The sequence below is a fragment of the Cyprinus carpio genome, chromosome B5 (assembly GCF_018340385.1).
Source record: "Cyprinus carpio isolate SPL01 chromosome B5, ASM1834038v1, whole genome shotgun sequence".
Classification (NCBI taxonomy): domain Eukaryota; kingdom Metazoa; phylum Chordata; class Actinopteri; order Cypriniformes; family Cyprinidae; genus Cyprinus; species Cyprinus carpio.
Window position 1 is genome coordinate 10,171,084 of NC_056601.1, and position 16,600 is coordinate 10,187,683.

General features: G+C 34.9%; 1 protein-coding gene across 1 annotated transcript; it reads left to right on the plus strand.

Annotated features, from left to right (window-relative positions):
- The first annotated feature begins 2,181 nt into the window (after positions 1-2,181).
- Positions 2,182-5,405, plus strand: LOC109089556. The gene is made up of 5 exons (XM_019103607.2): positions 2,182-2,242; positions 2,421-2,810; positions 4,430-4,570; positions 4,718-4,782; positions 5,178-5,405. The coding sequence occupies exons 1-5, from the start codon at positions 2,221-2,223 to the stop codon at positions 5,301-5,303; spliced, it is 744 nt and encodes a 247-aa protein (XP_018959152.1). The 5' UTR covers positions 2,182-2,220; the 3' UTR covers positions 5,304-5,405.
- The last annotated feature ends 11,195 nt before the right edge of the window (positions 5,406-16,600 follow it).

Genomic DNA, 16,600 nt, shown 5'->3' on the forward strand with positions numbered 1-16,600 from the left:
TAAGAAGCACCCTCAGTGATTTGATTTTGGAGCCCAGTGTGCATACTATCCACCCTATCTGCCCTAAATAGTATTGAAAATTACTAATATCACATAGAATTTAGGATGGAAAGTATGCACATTGGGACGCAAGTTAACTATCTGACGGCGAACTTCCTTCAACAACCTCTAGATGTCGCTGGTCGCTATGTTATCTGTTTTTCATGGGCTACATGGGGAAAGTGTAGCGTAGTACTGTTACATTACAGTACCTAGGCTACTTGTGTTTTTTATTAGTAATCTATTTTATACCAGATTTAATTGTTCATAAAACAATGAACTGACCAACTGTTTTACACCAATGAATTGACCAACTGTAGTTAGAAGTATTTTATTCAACATATTAAGCAGAAAGGTCAAAATTATAAATCCAGTTCACTCTTTTCAAATAAGGTAATAATATGCTAGGGCTATTATACTTATCCAATCAAACCTTATAACTATTTCAGACATATAATTCAAGCATAACAGCCTTTTGCTAACAATAAAACAGCTTATGCGTGCTGTATTTTATCAGTCTCATATCAGCAGTTTCAGTTTCTTTGTGCATCAGACAGAAACATGGAAAATATTTGACGCCTGTGTATCCGAGTAGTCTTTGAGGTCCACATATGCATGTATGCCACTCAAACCACTGACCCAAATTCAGCCTCGGTCTTCAATTGAACTAGGTTTACGGCCTCATGTTTATACATTAAAACCCTTAGAGGTAGAATGTTGTAATAGTTTTGACTTACTGTCTTTCCCCGCCATTGTATTAGCTACAATACTAAACTAAATTTAATTAAACTAAACAAGAAACAAATTGAAATCAAGATCTGATGGATGTTGAGGACAATAGAGTTGTCTTTAAAAAAAAACCCCATTGTTTTCAATTAGTTCTGTCATATGATTAATGGTGATTAATCCATCCAAAATAAAAGTTTTTGTTTACATAATATATGTGTGTGTGCTGTGTATATTTATTATGCTTATATAAATACACAAACATTCATGAATATATTTAAGAAAAATATGTTGTTTATATATTAAATATATTCATATATGATAAACATTATACGAATATGAATATTTATATGTAAATACATGTTAATATTTTCAAAATATATGCTGTATGTGTGTGTATTTATATATACATAATAAATATACACAATACACACAAATATTATGTAGGGATGTAACAATTCACTCAACGCACCATTCGATTTGAATCACGATTTTGATTTCACGATTAAATTATTATTTTTTTTTTTTACTAAATTATATTTAAGACAAATTATGAATTAAATGTGTCCTTTTATTATTGATTGGAAAAAAATGCTGTACATTTTTTTGTGAAATTGAAATATAACTATAATAATATGCTAATATAGCACTTGCATATTACTTTTGTTGATTTTGATTGCTTCTATTTTCCTCATCTGTAAGTCGCTTTGGATAAAAGCATCTGCTAAATGACAAAATTTAAATAGAATGTAAATTGCATTTTAATCATGATCCAAAAAATGATGCTGCATACATGCAAAATGAGCAGTTATTAATTTAAATTAGATTGTATAATTTCGAAATGTTTAAGCAAAAACAGAATGGGTTGTCTTCAGTTTTGTAAACTATACATAAAAATATCTGCATGGAACTTCAGCAGACGGGCTGAATGAGACGCAGATTCACTCTCTGCCAGCAGAGGCAAGATGAGGCAAGATGAAAAGAAAAAATACCATCGAAACTTTTCTAAAGACAGTAGGTTCTCCTCAGACATGCATTCATATAAACTCCTACTCCAAATTGAATCGCGATTTGTTTAGCATCTCAACCATTTTGAATCGTTATATATTTGAATCGATTTTCAACCGGCTCGCAGTTAATCGTTACATCCCTAATGTTTTGGATGTGATTAATCTTGATTAATCATTTGACAGCACTATTTTCAATACACACATTGATATATATATATATATATATATATATATATATATATATATATATATAAATATTTGTTGTGCTATTTGCTTTAAGAAACACACACACACACACACACACACACACACACACACAGACACACATAGTATCTGCTTGCGTGGTTAAACTGATGACTATCTATGCACAACAATTTAAAAGGCAGAAATCACATTGACACTTACATATGCCTCACCCACAAGCAACACCACACATGTGACTAGCATGAAGGTCAGCACTTCAATCAGTAAGTGATTTCTTCTCATATTTCTGGTTTAAATATGTATATTTCATCTGTAGTTTAAATATTGGTTTCTGAATAACTGTAGAAGTTCATTACTTAATCACTCAATAGAAGGACTGTGCATTTTTTTTTACACCTGTCATTTTTCTCGGAGTAACCCATCGTTTCTGTTTGAATGTAGTTGCACTGAGTTGCATTTTCTGGAAAGTCTCTGAACTGTTGGTGGAGGTGGTAGTCAGGCCTGGAGATAATGCAACTCTTACCTGTGACATTGAGATTGTCATCGGAGAGGAGATTCGTTGGGTTAAGATCTGCTCTTTACAGATCCAACCGCCTCTGATCATCTCTGCATACAATAGCATGTTACAACCCATTCCACGATTCTCTGTGTTCTGGAACAATACTTTAAAATCTTATGACTTACTGATCGAGAACATCACCGAAGCAGACCTTGGTCTCTACTATTGCTCAAGGGTTGGGAAAAAATACATTAAACAGAACGGAATAATCTTCGAGAAGGATGAGTATCACACTGGTGATACTCTCTTAAACCTCACATACGGTTCACCTGGTAAGCTTGTTTCACACTGCAAACAATGTAAAATAAAGAGCAATGAATAATCTGCTGAAGCAAAACATGAATGTACTAAAAGAAGATTTGTAGTCCTAAAACACTTTAAAAATTAGAGAAGTTTAAAACTCTTACATATTTGTTTACTTTTAGATTTTTTTGCCAACAAAGTGTATATTATCATTTCCATCTCTTGCACTTCTGAGATCTATATAGCACTGCATTCAGTAGAACATAGTGCTAGCAACACTAAAATCATGGGTTTGATTCCCATGGAATGCATGAACTGATTAAATGTATACCTTAAAAACACACTGTATTAAAAAAAAAAGAAAGAAAAAAAAGTTGTGTTGGCAGAAAAAAAGTTTGAAAAGGTAATTTACAAAACAAACAAACAAAACAAATAAATATAGATTAATAAAATTATATAAAATTTAAAATCAAAACTGTTAAATCAAATAGCTGTTCTTCTAAACTATCAAGTCCATGCTGCTATACTAAAATGTAACATATACTGACAGCCACCATAATAAAGCTGGTGGTAAAGAGAAAGACACACAATGAATTAAAGTCCATGAAGAGTTTATGAAGAAGTTGATGAGGTGAATATTTATATATTGATGGTGTAAACAGTTATATATATGTAAATAAAAAAAACAAAAAAGAAAAAACAAAAACAAAAAGAAACACCACCATGGTAACACATTAAACCCTAATATACATTACTGATACCAAAAACTATAAACTATAAAATAGGAATGTCAGTTTATGGTTTTTCACCATAAATTATAAGATGACTTGTTCTTTTTTATTACGAAAAATTGTACATTTAACAATACTTTACCATAAAATATTATAAAAACCTGTGAGACAATATTTATATGGTAGTTTGCGTGTATTGCATGCAATGTAAAAATGATCATATTAGATTTTTTTTTTTTTTTTTTTTTTTTTTTACAGTGCATTGTAAATATCTTTGGATAAAAGTGTTTGTCAAATGCAGAAGTGTATGCAATAAATTTAATTTAAATACATTTATTTATTTATTTTGTACAAAAAAGTTTTTAAAATGTATTTTTAAAAGTTTTAATTTGAGCAGCATTGAGGTAATTGAGCACTGAGATGAACTCCAATGTTTAGTAGAACACAATATTATAAAATAGAATTAATTCTATATATCTGATGCGACTATCTATATTATACAGATATTTACATTAACAAGACAGTGTAGGTACACCTACAAAGAGTCACTTGCGTGTTTTCTCAGAAATGCTTTTAGAAGAATGATTCATTACACATTAGAAATAAAAAGGTACAAAAGCTTTCACTGAGGTGGTATCTTTTCAAAAGGTGCCTTTGTACATATTTCTACCTAAAGTGTAAGTTTCTAAAAAAATTAGAAGTGTACGGATTATAAAGACGTCAAACACTTGAAGCCAAAATGGCAAATGGAGGTCAGGGATTCTGTGACAGCAAACCCTCTGCTTTAAGTGTGTATACAGTGCATATACAGTAGCTGTAGCTCTAGCATGGTCAATAAAACTAAAGAACAACTTCATATAATCAAACTAATTTATTAAACAGAAAGTTACGGTAATTAATTAGCATTTATTCATCAGTCTCCCCCTCAGAAAGCCCCCCTGAATTAGATTGTGACTGCTGGCAGTGCTGGCTGATACTGCAAACAGTGTGTCCTGCATGTTCTCTTCTCTCTGCCATTTTGGCTTTTGTTTGCGGCTACAGATGCTGCCACAAGACAGGTGAGATTTATATATACAATTTAACAATTTACTATATCTAGTCAACTAGATATAATACAGTTTATGTTTCCTGTAGTTCTATGTTTGAGGGAGTCATATTTTTAAGAACCGTCATAAGAGATAAGCCTCTGATTCTGCCATTCACAGTGCTGAAGGAGTCTGAAGGTCATCAAAGTGGTTCTGAGACGCAAAGACAGTTGAGCCAAGAACAGGTAAACTCAGCAGCCCACCAATATGCAGAAAAGTGCTAAGACATGAGTCTGAAATTAGTATACAATGGTCAACTTTTCATCTACATATATGTTAATAATTTATCAACACAGCACAGAACAAAACCAAACAAACCCTACTATTAGTGTACTGTATGAGCACAGTGTATTAGTCTGGATTCACTGCTAAAGAAGATAAATGAAGATAGAAAATATATAATTTTTATTTTAATGCACAGTCAAATTTATGTAATTATATTTGAAAATGTTACAGTATATTTTTTTCTACCACTATGGAGTGTTTTTTTTTTCTAAACCCACTAATAATGGTACACAGTTGTTTTAAAATCCAAAAATTATTATCTAATTACAGTATACTGTATAAAACATTTCCACAGGATGTCCATACAGAAGTTTACTATGCATCACTGAACATCCCCAGACGAGGATGCAAACGGACAAAGAGCAGCCGACTGCAAAGCTCTGACTTCAGTGTATATGATGGCATAAAAATGCACACTTAGGTAAAGGATTATGTACATTCAGGTGGTCAAATACCAAAGTTAATCCAAGGTTTATCAAACATGTTTATCAATATTTTTTTTTTTTTTTTTTTTAGAATATAAACCGGGGTTTAAATTAAAAAGACAACAATGTAAATATTATCCATAATTCATGATCTGGAGACTGGCATCTAATGTGTTGGAATATCTCAAACACGGAGCTAACTTCAGTCCCAATTGTCATTTGTATTACATTTGTTTGTAATTTAAACAGTTATTTGACTTTCATAATTTAAACAGTTATTTGACTTTTCATAGTTTTCATAAGTGCTTTTGAAAACAGTATTTCTGTTATACACAAGTCAAGTGTTTTATTTTGTAATCCTCCAAAGATTACTGATGGTTTATATTTGTTTTCTTCTGTGCATTACATGGAAAATATTTGACATCTTTGTTTTGCAAATGGAACTTCAGATGCGTGTGGTGGCTTTCAGATCCCATTTCACTGACCCCATTTCAGCTGTTGACTTCCTTCTTATCAGATTTGCAGCTTCAGATGTTTGCATTAAAATGCCTTTGAGTGGTCAATGAATGTTGTGTGAGAAAACAATTCTATATATAATGATATATCTTCAAGATGATTACAGTAGTTTATATTCAAAGTTTATTACATTCAAAGATATTATCTGAAAGAACAGACACAATAAAGATCATACTCAAAAAAGAAAGAATGAATGAAAATAAATATCAGTTACAGAAGGTTTTAACATCCGTAATCTGACTTAAAGTGTGGAAATCCCACTGAATCTCCATCCCATGTCACCACCAAACATTCAGCATTCAGTACATGAAGTCTTCTGAACTATCACGCAAGGATATTTTCTGTATTAACACATAATAGATATAAAGATTCATTCATGTTACTAGCTCATATTAATTGCTTTAGTAAGATGATAAATGTAAATGTACTGACCAGATAAAGATCCCCTGTGTATGAGCTGCATCTCAAACATGTGAAATAAACCTGAATCGTTTTCCTTTTTGCTCAACAATATGCATAGATATATGCTAATGTTATGACTGCATTTAATTCCTCAATTCCTGAATAAGAACTAGTAATTTTATTAGATATGGTATAGCTTTACACAGATGCTATCCCCCTGACTTTGTGTAACTGTGGTGTGTCTCTTTAAATTTACTTGTGTAAATAATATTGGTAAATTCCACACTAGTATGACAGCATTTGAACCTAATAATACAATAATACCCAATTCATTTTATTTTCTTGATTTTTTTTCCAGAATTGTGGAAATAAGTGAATGTTATGCTGTAACTTTTTCTTTGTTTAACAACGTGTATAATATACAGGATTTAACTGGAATATATATAAAAACAATAAAATCAATATTATTTTGTAGACTGGTAGGCCTACTATCCCTCAACCACTAGATGGCACTATTTGTTCACAAAAAAGTGAACTCTTCCTTGCGCAACTCTTACTCTGGGAAACAAGCTTGATGGTAGCAAATGGATTTATACTAAATTGAAAAAGGAGAAATCATTGAAAAAAGGGTTAAATTAATTACCCTTTGTCTAAATTTTAACGGTTTTGCATATTTGTCAATAATTAAAGAAACTGTAGAAAGGAGCACTGCATATCTGGGGTGGAGGGATGACGCATGCTTGGGTTTGCAAAACAAACCAATCCATCATCCTTTTTTTCGTTTACACTTCCCCTCCTTCCACACCCCAAAAAGACTCTTCGAGTTAGTCTCTCAAACTGCCACGTGAAAGCAGATGACCAAAATAGGAGAGGACTGGCTAAGAGGGATGGGAAAAAAATGAAAAGAAAGAATTGGAATAAGTAGAAAAGAAATGACAGAGGGTGGAAGAAAGAAAGAGACATTGATAAAGGGAGGGGATGAGAGAAGGAGAGCGCAGAGAGAAGGTCTCTCAGCAGGAGGTTGAGATGCTAAGAGACTTAACCGGGCTCAACAGCCACTCCTGCGGCGTGTTTGTGGGGAGGAAGAAGAAGAAAAATGGTTTGACTTTCAGTTTTAGTCATTCCTTTTTAAACTTGTCCAATTGAGCCTTTAAAATTCACCAAGAGCCTTGTAATGAGATCGCAGGTCTAAAATAAGACAGATAAAGAAAAGAAACGAGGGAAGAGTGCTGCTGCTACTCGCTCAAGAGGAAGAGGAGCTTGAGGAGACCGTTTATACGCACCTTCACAGATGCATCCATGGAGTGTTCCTCCCTCCACTGTGCATCATAGAGAAAATACAGGCTGTAATTACTGAGAGCATATGGGAATGTTGTGCTGGATGGGAGGGAGAGAGAAAAGCGGGAGAGAGATGAATGAGTAGGTGTATTATGGAGCTTGAAACACATGGAGGCTTCCTCCAGTGGCATGAGGGCCACATCCATCATCTCCAGCCCCAGTTGAGTGCACTGTTCCCTGGATGCATACAGTGGCAGACAGCCCTGCGGTTCAGTAGGAATACATGCTGGAAATGCCAGAATATTTCAGTTCAAAGTGCCCACATAGCTTTACCCATTTACAGGACAGTTGACTACTGGAAGACAGACCAGAGAGAGGTGGGAAAAAAAAGAATAAGATGATGTAGATCGGTCAGATGTATTAGGCTATAAAGCCAATGGAATGTGAAGATGAAAATATATAGTCAGTTATTAACTGTTTGACTAAAAGCGATTGCGCTGGGCATTTTCATGGCATTTATTACAGATTTCTTTCTTCAAATGCTGCATAACCTAAGGACATGGCATGAGACACAGTGTGGGCTGCATCTGTGAAATGAAAAAAAGAAAACAGAAATGTCCATCCCGCTCAGAGCTGATCTGCTCATTTCTGTCTTTTTCCAACCGAAGCAATCCCAGCTCACTCCTGGGCTTTGAAGTACAATCCACACTCTCTCCACCTGGCAGCCAAGAGCATTACACAGTGCAGCTTTTGTGGGTTCTTCTTGTTGATTCCACTCACAAACACAAACCTGCACGTCTAGCCAAATGAGCTTATCCAACAGGATTGAGTGGAGCTGGACATTATGGTTTTAATTATGCCAAGCGGACAATGCTATCTATAGAAAAGGACATGCATTATTAATTTTTCTGGTCTTGTTGTGGCGTGATCCACTTAACTTTATCATGATTTTGACTTATTTTGACCTTTCAAAAAACAACAAAAGGAATATGTGTTATTTTCAATCCAAATTATTCCATTTACGTCATTTTTTGTGTGTGTTTCTGCAGGCATCTCTCAATAATTTTGCAAATGGCGGCTGACATCTGCAATTATTTTAATGGTTTGCATGCAGAAAAGACAGGTTTTCTTACACTAATAAGCTAACCCTTAGCAACTGGGTGAGGTTTACTGACCCGTACTCACTGTCAGGTCTATAGGTCAAGGATCCAACTAAATGGCCAAAATTACAGTGACCAGATGTCTTAGTACACCTTGTGGAAAATGTGAGCTAAACAAGTCAAACAACAATGTATTGCACTTGCATTTCTGGTGTAATATAAAGTGTTTTTTTTTTTTTTATGATAAAACACTAGAACTATTACTACTATCTAATCTATGGAAAATATAACAATCCTAATTTTAGAACTGTAAAGCGCATCTTTGACAGTGATATTCTATTATATTTCAGAACACCTTTTTTTGCATTCAATTCTGAAATCCAAAGGCACACAAAGACTTTTTCCTTATTGCATTGATCTCGCCCATTTTCCGCCAATTGTTTCCACTGACTTTCTGTATGGAAGGCAGACAGGGCCAAAAGTCAAAATGGGTCATGTGAAATTTGACCATTTCAACACACCATTTGTCTGCGCTAACACAGCAATTTTGAGCACATTTCTTTTGTATGTGTAGACACGCACAATCGGGTCATGTTAAGGCATCAGTTTTTGCTGCATTTCTTTAGTGCATGTAAATATGCACAATTCTACCATGTAAAGACAACAAATCGGAAATTCTCATGACGTCTGATGTGTTGTATAAATATACAACAACTTCATTGACTGCTGTACGTGTTGTCATGTTAATATGGGCAAACAGAGCTTGTTGACCCACTCAAATTTCATGCATTCTGTTTAAAGACATTTGGCCCAATTCACATTCCATATTTCTGCCACCATAGCACACACACAACTGCAGTGATATAACTGTGATGTTTAATCCAAAAATGGTCGAGAAGGCAAATGGCTTCTATTTATTTCCCACATCTGTTCTGGGAGTTTGTAAGTTTGGTGAGCAGGTACGAAATTAGGTGCACAGGTCAGATTACTTTACAGCAGCAACAAAATGCATGCGTACAGCAATCCACTGCAGAGTGATGTATTCACTTAACTATAGGGGGCTCTAAAGTCACAAGTAGGGGTTGTGCATTTATTTTTTATTATATTTATAATATTTCCTGAGGTCCTCTTAAAATCTTAATTCATAATTTAGAAATGAAAGGCTCTCTGATTTAAAATGGTAATGTAACTGTGATATGCATATAAAATAAGCATTATACATTCAAAATGCAATTACAATTTCAGTTGCTGCGATTAACTAAATATATTTGTTTATCTTGTTCCATTGCATATTAAACAAAAATGACACTACTATACTATCATGTCTTAAAGTAAAATAAAGAAAAAAATAAGTGCTTTATTCATCTGGATGAGAGTTTTTATGTTGAGATCACAAGAACGTTAAGCCATGATCACGAGAAAACAACAAAGAAAAAATAATGAATGATAGTACATAGTCTCTTATCACTTCCGAGAGCTCCAAATTTACAGATGACAAATAGAAAACTTTGAATAAGGGTGAAGTCTGGTTTACCTTTTTCTCCTGAGCACAACTGACAGAGACAATTACAACCATCTGGTGCTTCCAAACTACTAGAGGTAGATAGGTGCATTGTGGGAGTTACCCAGAATGCACTGTGAACAGAGTAGGAGAAGTGCTTAGAGAAGAACACAGAAAGAAAAATGAGGGTGCTGGATTAGAGAGGAGGATGGTGTGATGAAGACGTAGCAGGAATATAATCAAGACTGATGCAATCATTACTGTTGGCACTGTTGCACATCACAGTCACAAATACTCCAGTAAACATACTGAAAGGCGGCATGATTCACATGGATGGTGAGTTCAGGGGGATGTAGGTGTCTGTGCTCAAAGCAGACTCAGGGCTAACAAACAAACTAAATCCTCTGCTCAAGTGCCAGCCTTCTCTTCTTCGCCCAACCTCGGCCTCGTCAATCCCTCCCTCTTTTTCTTTCTGCATGCTAAACAGCCTCAGGTTTAATTGTCCCAGGAGTGGGTTTTCAGCTGTTCATTTATAATGCAGAGGCTTTGCCAGGAACTGATAACCTTTACATCAGTACAGAGAGAGGGAAGAAAGAGAGAGAGCCAGAGCAGAAGGAGGAATAAATGAATGAACGAATACAGAGGGAGAAGAAAACAACAGAAGGGGTGAATCCAAAAATGAGGAAGCCAAAAGAATTGCACAAGGGTTGAAACGAACAAAGAGACATTATTAGTATGTGCAGAGTGTATGGATCTCAACATGAACAGGGGCGAGAATGAGACTGGTGATTAAAGAAAGCTGTGTGTGTGTGTTTACTGACATTGGAATCCAGCGGTGTATGTGAGGGGAGAAATTCAAGGTAAACAGTGGCCAGGTTTGCGTCAAGGCATATATTTGCCTAAGAAACACACAGGCAGAAAAAAAGCAGTTGATAAATGACAAATGAGTGTGTGTTCATGAGAAAGAGATGGATGTGCGGTGTTGTGAGCTGGACCTCACTCCTTCCGTGTTTGGGAGAGAAATCAATGTTAATGAGGGAGACTAGCATGGCAGTGGAAGCTGATAACATGAAAGCGGTTAATGGTTAATGGAATAATGACAAGCCCAGGTAACCACACTCCTGAAGAGGAGTTTGATAAAATAGCGGGGTGCAAAGGACCATAGAAAATTGGATTTGAGAACATCAGTGATGAGAGAGTGAAGTCTTGCATGACTTCTAGAGATGTTTCATGAATGCACAAAGTCACACAAACACTGAGGACAACACAGGTATTCTGGAAATTCACAGAACAAATTGTTACCACAAAACCAGTCATACGGGTCCATTTTGTGAAATTGAGATGTATACATCATCTGAAAAATGAATAAATAAGCTTTCCATTGATGTATGGTTTGTTAGGATAGGAAAATATTTGGCTGTGAGACAACTATTTCAATATCTGGAATCTGAGGGTGCAAAAAAATCGCATTTAAAGTTGTCCAAATGAAGTCCTTAGCAATGCGTATTACTAATCAAAAATTAAGTTTTGATATATTTACAGTAGGAAATTTACAAAATATCTTCATTGAACATTATCTGTACTTAATATCCTTAATATACTTAATGATTTTTGGCATAAAAGAAAAATCTATCATTTTGATCCATACAATGTATTGTTAGCTATTGCCACAAATATACCCGTGCTACAGGTACTTATGACTGGTTTTGTGGTCCAGGGTCACAGTTAGGTATCTTAATGGAATTCAGTGTGTAATGATTTGGATATTCATTGTAAATGTGTCCCTTTTTTTGGCCACAGTCATGTTTAATTCACTCATATGAGCTAAACAGCTTTCATAAGACGACCGACATGACGGAAGTAGATATCAAAACTCCTTTAAAGTAGTTTCTACAAAACACATTTTGAGAAAGTACTTAACAAATGAAAAATCCCCACACAGTATTAGCACTGTAGTGTTTCATAGACTGAATGAGTGTATGTTTAGATCCTGTTAGCACTCCACGTCTAGTGCCTGGTCTCAAAGCATATCTGAGATTGTCTGTTTGCTCATGCTAATATTTGTGTGCAGTTCCATCTACCCATCTCATATCGAGAACGATCCCTTGCTCGTTTCTTCAGTCTTGCTTTGAGTTTCCTCTCTCACTTCTGAAAAAAAGACAAACAGAATGAAACAAAGAGAAGACAGGGAAATAAAAGTAGAGAAGCAGATCAAACGAGTGTGTGCTCACTGCTGCTGTATCGCAGGTTTCTTTTCTCCTCAGAGACTCTGCAGCCCAACACCCCTCTGTCCTCCGATTTCATTGCTCTCTGTCTCTCACACACATTCTAAATGCCTTTACCTCATTTTCTCATCATGTTAAATATTTATCCAGTACTAAAATCTTCAACACATGCACACACACACAATCATCTAGAGAGAGGTGATGAGCTTAACTAGATACAGGAAGGGAGTCTAGTTTGGTGTTTCCTTTTATTTTTTAGACAAATGTGAATGCATTAGGAATATTTTTATGGCAATTACAGGTGTGATATTCATATTCTTTTATGTAACATATGTGTGAAATATCCATGTTTATATTAAATACTCATCTCTTCATGTAGTTTTAAACGAATGGTTGCACACCAATGTATTCGCTATAAACCGTTTAGTCTACCAGCAGACTGAGACATGTTCACAAATTGGCTGTATATTATTTCCTAAATGGCATCACATATGTGCACTCCTCTTTTTAGTTCTCTATTAAAACAAACCCTCACATTCTCTCAGACACAAATACACCTTCTACATCAAAGCCTTCATTTCCTACACTTTCTCTCAGGAGGGTGTCTTTGCTCTACTGATGGGCAAAATGGGGGCAATGGAGCTGTGTGTCTCCAGTGTGTTTCTCCCCTGATGGACTTCCAGAACAATCTTTTTGTGGGGTTAAAACGCCTCAGGGACAAATTCCATTACAACAAGGCAGACGTTAGCCTCTGGGCTCTAAATGAAAGACAAAAACAACAAAATAATCCAAAAAACAGTGCAGAAGGTAATAAATAATTCCCTTTGAGACATTCTCATGTCCAAACAAAGTACAAACAGCTATAACAGGTAGCACCACAGGCGAGTTTTGGAGTTGGTAGATCTTAAACCTTGACAGACAATATGCTTTCACACATACAGTATTTTCCTTAAAGGTATAGTTCACCCACAAATGAATCATTTGAATTGTCATTTACTCATGTCATAAAAACCTGTAGGACTTTCTTTCACCTGTGATCCCCCCCACACACACACACAAACACACAAGATATTTAGAAGACTGTTTCAACTGTTGCTTTGTCCATACAATGAAAGGCAGTGGTATCCGAAACTACATTCACTATAGATGAAACTAGGGAGACCTTTGGTGTTTTTCAGAGAGTAAATCTGGAAGTTTAAAATAAGGCAATTGTGACTTTTATCTCACAGTTCTCAATATCTCACAATTCTGGGTTTATACCTCAAAGTTCAGACTTGAGAAAAAATAGAGTTAGAATTGCAAGACATAAACTCAGAATTGTGAGATGATAAAGTTCTTCTAGTATCTAGCCATTTTCAATAGTCCCTTTCATGCACTGTGTAACGTAGCTGTATGTAAATGCAAATGGTCTGGAAAGCTGTAAAGACAAATTGCACAAAAATAAAGTTATTGTCTCCAAAAAGAAAGAATCAACTCTGAACAGCATAAATGAGTCATTAGTAATTCAAATCACACTTCCGTGACAGCTACACATCACGGGGAAACACATTTGCATAATGCACACCAATGTTCTATGTTGGCTGGCTGCGAACACACTCAAACTCGTCATTTTACTAACGACTGCTTCTCTAATCTTGGGGAGTTCATGGCGGGATTCAGAAAACGCTTGCTCTTGAAAGATGGCTCAGTACCCAGTTTATTTGGACCAGCTGGCTCCACTGAATCACAACAATGATAAATAATAGATGTTTATTACTATCAAGCATTGAAAATATGGAACAATGAGCCGTATGCTTTCAACACGTGTTGTATGTGGTAGACTAATCACAACAGACTGGGCCATTTGACCAATCAGAGAGACTAAATTTTAGAAATGCTTCAAACAAATCATTTGAGAATTGTTGGAAAATAAGGTGACATTAAATGAATATTTTGAGTAAGGTAATGCATTGTTTGACCTTGCATGCATGGAAACGTATTGTAGGAGACTCGCAAAACAATATTAGGAAACCTCAAAAATGGCATAATAAAGGCACTTTAATTCAAAATTGCAAGATACATCTAATAGTTATAGAAGTAAATTAACATTTATTGTATTGTTTTGTATTGTTGCTATGTGTGATCGAAGATTTACATTTTGAGCATGTATGATTGGAAGCTTTGATGTAAGAGTTCTACTGTCAAAGAGATTGAACCAATCAAGTTCTGAAGAGCTGATGCAATTACTGATGCCATTTAGTAGCTGTAAGCCTGTGACACGGGAATTGAAAATCATGATTTTCTACATTGTGGAGAGAAATGTTGTCAAATTAGTTAGACATTAAAAATGAAAAGGCTTCTCTGTATTTGAGAGAGAGAAAAAGCAGTTGCATGTGTGAACAGAAGATATACACTCATACTTTGTATCATTTCCTGGGAAAGGTAATCTGGTAATTTTACTGTAATGTAACAGCTTTCATATGTGAAAGTGGATTATAAATTCGGGTTTCAAGTACACATTCATTTTAATAATTTAAATGTCAGAAATGCAATGCATACCAGTACTCCTGAAATGCCACTCAGCCAATCAAAAAAATGGAAATAAGTGTTGGATGAAATGCAAATCGTAATTTAGAATAAATGAGAATAAATCTGATTCCTTTGATGTTGGTCCAGACCATATACTGTACATTTTGTGTATGACAGTCAAACTACATTAGCACAATGAAGAATGTTGTAGACTGCTAATATGGTAATATAACAGCATGTGTGGCATCACTCTGAGAGGACCATAGGGTTCTTGTGATGTGATCAACAACAGAGAAAAGGGAAGTTTTTGTTTTACACGTTTTCAATACATAGAAGTCTCTCTGCATGAGTCTAGTGAACAGTAGGGAGTAAATATGTGGAGGCATACAGAGTGTATTCGAACAAAAGTTCAGCATATGAGCTGTTCACTCACTGTCAAGCGTCTGTTTTACTCTTGCTGCCCTCTCATAGACTCATTGTGGGATTTACCCTAAATTCACTGTGGACACAGTAGGCACGAATGCTTATTGTCTTAAGATGTTGAGATACGCCTGTATGACACAAACCACCTTAATTCCCTGCTTGCTTATTATTTACAGTGTAGAGCTTAAATACATTTCTAGGTATTTAAGAACAAAAGAATGCATCCAGGTTAGCCATTAAATCCACTTGCAAGTGATTTGACATGTACAGTATATAGAGTTCTTTTAACGTTACTGTAAGTGTCCTTAATGTTTGTTTCTCATGTAAAAAAAAAAAAAAGCATAAAAATGTAATGATAGATCATATGAAATATGTTATACTGATGGATCTTTTGCCATATTCTCTTAGCAGTTTAGCACAAGTTTAAGTGAAAAGCACACTGATGGCAAATCTGATGGACTGTGCTAACTGAGTCTTAATGGAGAGTATGAGAGGGCTGGTATGTGAACACAGCACATGTAGGTTAAGTGTGATTTATGTGGCCACTGATTGAGCATGTCCTCTTGGTTCACTTTCATTTAGGCCTACCAAACAGCAGAAGCAATAGAAGCTAAAAAAAGGCATTTCACAGTATAATAGGCTTTTAAAGGCAAAATAAATTTGACTGTGAAAACAGGCTACCCACAAAAGATTATTTAAAGCTATTTTTATGTTAAATGAGAAAGTGTCAAGTAGACATTACACATTGTAGCTTTAGAAAGAAATATTTAATTTGATTGAACATAAAATTTATTACGCATATACATTTAGTCTGCAATGGCCTAACATAAACTATGCATCACAGAAGAAGATAATTTGAGAAACATCTCAGTATTTGTTGTTCAATGAAAGTCATTGGTAACCAAAACATCTTTGTTACCAACAGTCTTCAAAATACCTTTTAGTTATGTTCCACAAAAGAAAGGTTTGAAATGACATGAGGGTGAGTAAATAATGACAGAAGTAACAGTGACAGTTAATGACAGTTTTTTGGTGAACTATCCCTTTAATGTTTATATTATTATTATTATTATTATTATTGTTATTATTATTATTATTATTTAATGAAATGATACTCTAAATAAGAAACTAAATCTGCCAGCAAAAAATAATGTGTTTTTGAACATCAAAGCATGTCAACATATTCTGTTACACCAAATACACAAAATAATTATCTTTAAAATAGCATCATATGACCCCTTTAATACCCAGCACACAAACAACTATGACAGTGACACCCAACATTATAACTCAATCAAAAGGACAACAGTAAAGCAATAAAAAACAATGAAGACTATAGC